Genomic DNA, 9,022 nt, shown 5'->3' with positions numbered 1-9,022 from the left:
CTCTAATTAGGATAGCTGTTAATGTTAGTTCATTTCGCGGGCATTACCCAATAGGAGACCCTAAGCGAACCTGGCAAAAGTAGCCTTCATATGGATTTGCTTTTAAAGTGATATAGTTCTCATCATAACGTCAAACCGAATCAATACATAATTTCGATGTTGAAATGTAGATAAGATTGGCTCTGCTGTTCCTCACGAGCACCTCCCCTCCCTCCTCCTCACTGTGTGTCGCACGCAGGAAAGCTCAGTCAGATGGAGACTCCGGAAAGTCCGCGTGCAAACCAAGCCGGCGTCTGTCAGCATGAGCACCGTTCATATTGAGGATATTTCCACATTTATTTCAATTATTTCACTTATTGTATTAAACAGACAACCGTCAGGTGGTTCTCATTGCCTTCATTGGTGCTCACCATGGCTCGTGATCGGCGACACAAGAGGCGCGTGGATTGAACCGACTCAACCCCAGTGTGAGTATCTCCGTTCAACAAGATAATCTGTTACAAAAAGATTGTTTATCTGTTTGTTATTTTAATAGTTGATCACTCAGTTTTTTACTTGTTGCTTATTTCTCACCTTTTTAATAGTTGTTATAATACATCTTTAAAATAGTGGTAATGTGTTATCAGACATTGTGACAGTATTGATCTGTGTATGTATTGACAGCCTGTGCAGCCCATAGAAGCCTAAACTTTAATACAAAATTAGGAAAGACAAATATATAATCAAAATACTGCATACAATTCTTTAATAAGTGTCCAGAAAGTAGTCTTTCAATGCAATTCTATGGGTTAAAGGCTATGCAATGCTTGAAACTAATGTCCTCCTGGTTACATTTTTCCCCTCCGTGAACAGCTGCAGAATATCTTAGTGTCATGTCTCCAGGGGGGTAAACACTCTTGGTCTAGAAGACTGAACCAAAAACAGGACAGTGTCATGAGGCGAAGATAAACTGCTGTAAACATTTGTACACGCACTCCCAACATCTTGCGCTTATCTTGTCATTATTATTCTGTTTATTGTAAGATAACAAACCGAAGCATTCTCCAAAACATCTCAATATTTGACAGGAGACCCTGGATAATTTATTCTATTACATGATTCCTGTTATGCACCCCAGCAAACAAGCGTTGTTCGCTTCCAGCTCATTGCCATTTTTTTATATTTATGGTCTTGTGTTGATGTGTAAGATGTTTACACGCTCACAGTTTCCTTTTGACATTTAGTTCAATTTCCTCCCCTTGCTTTCCCCATTCTAGTTTATTGAGAGACTACAGCACAGCCGTTCTCTTGACAGTTAGGCCGATGACCTTTAGAACAAACCAGCCTCCGTGGACTCTTAGTGCAGCTTCGAAATCAGTTCAGTTATTGTTAATTGGATTTAGGGACAGTTTGTAGCCCCTCTACACCCTCCATAACTCTGCACATGCTAAACCATAACCCTGCTTCTGGACTGTCAGGTTTACTTGGCAAGAAGGTTGCCACCTGAGTTTACTGAACAAATATCTGGCTGAAGCTGCCGAGATGTCAAAGCATGCCTCTTTTGGCCAGAGCTGATGCTCGGAGGATTACGTAATGCTTCAAGTATGAGAGCGAGGGGGTTGAGCCATATCAGATTGTTTAGACTGGACTCTGGGGGTCCACCACAAATGGAAGAAAAATACTCTGTAACAGAGCGCATTGGGAATGTGGGAGGTTTGCATGATAACAAATTGTTTTGGCAACAACTCTGTGTTTCTATTTCAAGAGTTGCTCGTGTTTTACTTGAGATTAACACTTCTCAGTAATGCAAGATTGGCTCTAAAGTATTTCAGTTTTCGAATGAATGATTCTTTGAAGTCAAACTCTTATCTGCAGAAGTCACTCCCTTGTTTTCCTGCTCGAAATGTCTTGTAATTTCCCTGATTGATGATGTTTTTCTCTGGAATTTTTCTTCTTTGTTTATTTTTCTTTGCAATCCAATGATGTATGTTTGAACTTGATATCTCCAAAGAACTCAAATCAAAAGTTCATGAAATTGTCTTTAATTAGATGCAGAAAGGCTATAGCCCCGAATGAGTCATCAGCCAAGACAAATATTTTCCCTAATGTCTAAAAGCATTAGAACGTGAGATCGGGCAATGCTTGAAGTGAAACAGAAGTCATGAGTGATTGATAACACATCATTATGTTAATGCTGCAACAATTGTAGCGTAATTACAGGTTTAAAACCTGTGATTACTTATTAGATTTACCGAACACCTTTAAGAGGATTTTGAGTGTGGGAACAGATTTAGGTTCACAGAAGTTCACAAATAAATCCTCTGATCAAGCTGCTACATGTTATACTGTCATGGTTTGTGTGAGCAAACAGGATTTATAGTAGTAGGTTTTCACAGAAGCAGGTGAACGTTGCTGACTGATTCTGTCTTCAAGCGTTTTTTTAACGGCTGAATTAACAGCCAAATGTTCTTGTGGTTGCAACTCAACAAAAACATATTTCAGGTTTGAGAAGAGTTAAAGCTGAACTTTTGACACTCTTTGTTCCACCTTCAGATTAGGCAAATCAGTGGAAAGAATGTGATCTAATTGTTGTTGTATTTTATACTTGAATTATGGTGTTATCAACCAAAGATCATTAGCTATTTATTTGCCAAAACCTTTTATTTGATGTTCTCTTAGGATCAATTGGGTCTTGACATATGCAAGTACTCTGTGGCCAGATGTTTTTCACAAAAAGGAATTGGCATTCTCAGAATTCAACAATTAAATCTGTTAAGATCTTTTACAAGAAATGGGCTATTTCTTCATTGTCCCATGCTTCTACATTCTACCAAGTTCCTTTAATATCCGGTTAGTTGTTTTTCAGTAATCCTTCGGAAAAACTGACAAATCCAACTGAAAACATAACCACCTTGGTGGAAATCAAAATGACAACAATGCAAACATATTACTGAGCATCACAAAGTTGGTAGTGACTCTCTGGAACATGACCATACTTGCTGTATTTTTTACTTTGCAATGTGGGACATTTGCCAGAAGTTAAGGTAGACTCACTTACAAATAAACTGGAAATACTCTTTAAATGACCTCAGATCCATCTCCTGCCTTTAGACATGTCCAGCCCCTCTCCCTCACTCTCGTTAAACCGTAGGAAACATTTTTCAAGTGTCCTCTGCTTATTATTATTGTCACATCGGTTTTAAAGCGCTGCTAAAGCAAACAACCCGTTCCTGTAAGAAAAACACATGCATGCAAATATACACTCTTAGATGCATGAACAAATACACCGTTTAGCTTGAGAGGACAACATCTGCAGCCCAGATGTTGGTGTGGATTGTGGTGACCTGGCTGATCAAGACAGACACAAGAGGTTTAATATTTCTAGAGCTTTTCTTAGCATGCGTCTGCTTTGTTTAGACTGTCCTCATGCTTCAACCACCTGCTTGTTTAACAGATTAAGAAGTTACATTCCTAAGAGGCAACCGTCATTTTCCAGTGTATTTCTCCTTAGTAAGGAGTGACAAAGAAGGGGAGGGATGCAGTCCACTTCCTGAGATATTTGTGTTCTTAGAGAGCTTTTAGATTTCCTGTCAAAAAATGTGTCCATTATCTGATTATGGAAATGGCCTGAGAAAGATAACTCCCAGCGAGGAGGTTTATTCAAAATTATTTTGACTCTCGATTTCTTCTCCATCCACACGAAGTAAGTTCTATTATCACTGCAGTTTGGTATCCCATCAACAGGGAGGCCGTTTTATTTCCTTTTGTGGCATTAGTTTCTCTTGTACCTCCCATTTCCCAACGCTGGGATTCAGCCAAGTCCCAGTCATAGAGTGTACTGTACAAGGTCAGGATGTGTTTACACAGTTACAAACATGAAGACATGATTAAAACCTGTTCAGTAGATGTGAGAGTTTGTGTATAATGAATGCTGGTTCTTGTAACAGATTGTGTCCTCGTCATGTTGGATTCTTTCAAGGTGTTCTTCACATTCGTAGAAGCTCTATTTCATGCTGAAATGTAAACAAAAAAGATGCTTTGTCTTCATACAGCATGCAGCTTTTTGTCTCTGGAAGAGCTCTGCAGGGATGCTGATTTTCAATCGCTTTCATTTCTTTGCAGCAGAGACTCAGTTGAGGCTGATTGGAGTCATTTAGTCTTTTCTGAGCCTTATTTTCTGCCTTGAGTCAAGATTTCCGATGAGCTAACAAACAACCCAACCCATAGCATTAGCAACACGAGTAATATCTCATTCTGTCTTTGATAAATGAGTCTTGACATTTCGTGCACTTAGGACAACAAAGGCCTCTAATGCAATGATGAATGCAGGCTTTTATTTTGAGTCAGCAGGATTTTGATGATGGACTTTCACCTCAGTCAATCCCACCTGCTGTTTTTCTTCCCGCCGCAGATCGATTTTTGGCCTAAGAGGTCTAAAAGGCTATCTCTCCTGCTCTTTCTCACACTGTTCATTTTCATCTCTGCTCCTTCATTTCTTCATATTGTGATTTACCCTTAACTCAGTGTCCTCTTTATGCTCTGTCACATTTCCGAATCTCTCTCATGTGGAATTTTTCTTCAGACATCAATCTTGATGTATTATGGCTTCAGATATCAATTACCTCCATTTTTAGAAATACAAATGCAGAGGCAAGATCAAAATGAGGTAAGAGAACAGAAATATGATGTTTAACACATAATTAAAACAGGGCTATGGCAGATATCAGGATTGGTGAAAGCAGCATCCTTTACAAATAACTTAAAACTGTTAACCACTGTAGATGTCAAAGTAGTGTTAAGCAAGTAAGTTGTTGACATTTTAGTTAACGCACCGCAGATATTTCATTAAATGGGGCACATAACACACTAGAGGGATTACAAAAAGGTATTTGTCCAATCCGACGCAGGCCTGCAGATATTGCCATGCATTCCTTGTATGTCTGGAAGGGCTCAGAGCTGTCCCATTATGGACTCTACCTTTGAAAAGTCCTTTGAGCACACATTCGGCAGGTCCGCCAAATAATTTACGTGCACACAGGTCAAAAGCGTGCAATGAATATTTAGATGCTATAAATATGACGCCTGAAAATGTCTTAAAGGGGTACTCAACAATACAGTGTATCACGTCCATAAAGTTTTGGGACTAATAGGATAGGATTCAAACTAGCACAGACGGAGATATTCTGAGTGCTTCAAGCTCAAAAACACTTGATCCTACACTTCCCATAATGCAGCTTTATAGTTTCTTTCTTTGAACTCAATCTAGTTTTGTCACCTAACGTGACTAAGATGGAGTAGCACTCAATTTGACTGAGAATTTGCACCTTTAATGATGTAAGTGTGAACATGTTCCATAATGTTGGGCGCACGTTAACAGGCCCCTGTTGTGCAGTAAGAAAAACATTGTTAAATTACAGAGTTCACTACAACTGGTGCAGGATTTCATTCACAGCTCCTATGGGATTGTTAACACTCTGCAACAAAAGGAATACATTACTGGCTGAGGAAGAGTCTGAGAAGTGTTTTAAAAACATTTCACACTTCAATGTCTGGAATTCATTTGCACTGGGCATTAGAAGTAATAATGCACACTTTCTTTTATTCATGTGGTGGGAAAAGAAAAGAAAACGTGTGCCCTTGCGTCATTGCGTGTCCACCTGTATCAATACCTCACTTGGTTCTCTCAGTGAAAAACTTTGATCTTGAAAATCGTATTTCCAGGTTAACAAAATAAAGCTCTCAGCGGGCTTTTAGCTCACACAGAATAATCGTGTGTTTTTAGTATTGAATTACAGAGTAACTATTATTCTGACCTTGAAAGTCTCTTAATAGAGCTTGTCCTTGCGTGTGCTATATAGCCCTCATCATAAAGCAAGGGATCTCCATTCAGCAAGACCACACACACTCTGCAGCTGACCTCAAACATCTTGCATGCTTCTGAATATAGCTGCAAATGTACCTACTGATGCCTCAGAGGTATTCCTAAAATACCCTAATATTAAAACATCTTTACACCACCTCTCTAGGAATGATGGCAGCTGACTGCAATAATTCAAAGGAAGCTACACTGCTCATGTTTGTGTAGGAAGCCTGACGTTTTTCACAACTGTTTCTGATTTGCAGGAGGCCCTCCTGAAGACTGCAGAGCCAGAAAGAAATGAAGACAAATGATCTGCTGCAGATTGAAACCTTTGAAGAATGGACACATCATGACATGAAACCTCCTGTAGGTGAAACTTGAGCTCTTTGAGGGAATAAATCTCCCCTTTTACATGCCTACTCCGCTTCTAAGTCAGTATGTCACTGTCGGACTGCAAATATGGGAGCAACACCCACACGGACTACACTCACAGCCTCCACAGCTTGCCCATGGCTGAGAACTATGGGAAAGGGCCCGTCCGGACATCGTTTGACGTGAATTCAAATCTGGATATCAAGTGGTCGCTGAGAAACCTGAGGAGCATCTCGAAAGTGAAAGTGGTTAGCTTCCTGATGGGCTTGACTCTGACCTTCCTCATCACGGCTTCCTACATCCTAACGTGGGACAGGAAGGGACTTTTGCTCACCCCCTCACCCTATCAGCTCAGACCTGCGGTCGTCCTGACAAGCACAGCAGCAGCCGAAGCTCCCTCTGGAAATGATTTAATAGACATGAAACTGCTGGCGAAGAATATCAGCTCTAAACTGGAATACACACCCAGGAAGGTGCCTGATGAAAAGGATGTCGTTGGAACGGACTCCAATGTAAGTCTGTGGAAAATTGTTCTGACTCATTTAGCTGTAGAAGGGTGAGCCAACTCAAATAAGGGATGTTTTTGTTATGGTTCCACGCTGCGATCATGCAATGTTTTCCCTCAAAAACAGGCTGGTAAATGATCATTAAGGCTACAATGGAAAATGTTGATCAGAGACCGCTATGATTGCTTTATTGTTTTGTTGAAGAAAGTGAACTGTAAGAGACGCACAAATAACAGACAGCGTAGAGTTAACCCTGCAGTAAATGCCTGTTTGGTGAAGCTCATAATGAGCAGTGTTTGTTGAGACTGACAGAGGTGTTGATTACACTTAGAGCCAAAGTTCGTACAGCTGTTGGGTATATCACGTTTCATGTGTTGCTCAGGACCCACTGAGTGTGTTTACAATGTGCTAATGTGCCGTAATTCTCCTGTGTTTTAGTGTATGTTCTCATCATGCTTCTCCACATTACCCCCAATCATTTTACAGTCTGTATGGCTAAGGCAACTCTGACATTAACACTGAAATTACAATAACGGAGATAGCCACACAAGTGAGTCATTAAGTCAAGCTACCATTTAGTTTTTGATACATGAATATGTAATGTTGAGTCTTTCAAAGCAACCCAATGCAACTAAAAGCTGCAAAATCATGTAATTTGGCATTTAATTATGAATGTTTTGATGATAACTTGTTACTGCTGAGTTTAAATTACATGACTCAAAGACGCCATCTTCACGATCATGAAAAATGTCACCATTTAGATAACTTCATGAAATACTTCTCCCAATCCTGATAGTGTGTTTTACAGTATTTTGTCAAGTGTATGGTGCCTTCATTGGGTTGTTTTCCTCTCCGCAGCTGTTCTCTGTAATTCCTCGCCACTTCCTGCCCGGCATTAAGAGCCCTTGCTGGTATGAGGAGTTCTCCAGTGAACGCAGCACTGATCTGTACCAGAGGAACCTCTTCACTCGGCGCTCAAAGACCTTCAAGACTGTGTGTGACCACCTGAGGACTAACTTCCAGCAGCACTTATTTCACAGAGGAAGCAAAGTGTTTCGCCTACGCTGCTTACCGTACTTCTACATCATCGGACAGCCGAAGTGCGGCACGACGGACTTGTTCCACAGGCTGCTGCTGCACCCAGAGGTCAAGTTCAACACCATGAAGGAGCCGCACTGGTGGACCAGGAAACGCTTCGGTAAGTCGTCAGGAGGGGTGTTTCTTAATATGTTGAGGATGATGGTGGAAGCTAGATTGAAAGACAGGTCTAACTGTTTGTTCAATTAATCAAAAAGAAGGAAAAAGATAGCATAACATACACTGTAAAGTTTAGTACATTAATTGAATAAAAGAAGCAACTGTTTTGGTAGGCGTGTGGCGCAGTGGATAGAGCGTGGGTGTTCGGATCAAGGGAGCACAGGCTCAAACCCCACTGTAGTCAGCATATCGTTGTGTCCCTGGGCAAGACACTTCACCCCCAATTGCTCCTGTGGGGATTGCCCACAGTATTGAGTATGTAAGTCACTTTGGATAAAAGTGTCTAACAAGTGACAAGTAATGTAATTTAATGTATTCAATCAGGTTTGGTCCTGTTAGGATGCTGTTCATTAGACCATTTATTTAAAACACTCTGTGGTTTGAAGCATTAAATCTTGATCAATCCATCATTTCATTTCAAACCTTTATTTAATCAGATTGGTCCCTTGAGATCATAGATCTCTGTTTCAAGGGAGACCTGCAGCATATAGGTTCTACATGAAACATAAAACAATAAAGGACATCATACATTATATTTACAGGTTACATTTACATAGTTATAGACATTTACAAGTGCCCATAGTATCAACGATCATTTCATTTAGCCTAGCTTTAAAAACATGCAGAGGAATGAGATTGCTCAGTTTCAATTCTGGCTGAAGATTGTTCCAAGCAAGTCGCGCTGCGCACATAAAAGCTGTCTTATCTAAGACAGTCCTTGCTCTTGGCACATCTAACAATACTACATCATGCGATCTCAGACAATAGCTGCTTGCAACTCTCTGTGTTATCAGAGAGCAGATATAATACGGGAGTTTACCCAACATGGCTTTATAAATAAACGTGTACCAATGACTGAGCCTCTTTACAGTAAGTGATGGCAAACCTGCCTTGGCACACAGGGTACAGTGATGAGTAAGGGCTTTACAATTTGTGACAAATCTCAGTGCGCTGTGATAGGCGGCATCTAACTTGTTCAGGCAATGGGCAGGTGCATTCATATACAACAAATCACCATAGTCCAGCACAGGTCAAAAGGTCACAGTGA

General features: G+C 40.5%; 1 protein-coding gene across 1 annotated transcript; it reads left to right on the top strand.

The window, feature by feature from the left end:
* Positions 1-243: 243 nt before the first annotated feature.
* Positions 244-7,922, top strand: LOC104959243 (carbohydrate sulfotransferase 15-like; the record flags this gene model as incomplete). The annotated part of the gene is made up of 3 exons (XM_010787114.1): positions 244-467; positions 6,103-6,723; positions 7,576-7,922. Coding segments are annotated over exons 2-3 (794 nt in total), but the record flags the coding sequence as incomplete, so codon positions are not given.
* Between the last annotated feature and the right edge of the window lie 1,100 nt (positions 7,923-9,022).

The sequence above is a fragment of the Notothenia coriiceps genome, unplaced genomic scaffold (assembly GCF_000735185.1).
Source record: "Notothenia coriiceps isolate Sejong01 unplaced genomic scaffold, NC01 NC01_scaffold00001114, whole genome shotgun sequence".
Lineage (NCBI taxonomy): Eukaryota > Metazoa > Chordata > Actinopteri > Perciformes > Nototheniidae > Notothenia > Notothenia coriiceps.
This window is presented reverse-complemented; position numbering and strand designations above follow the sequence as displayed.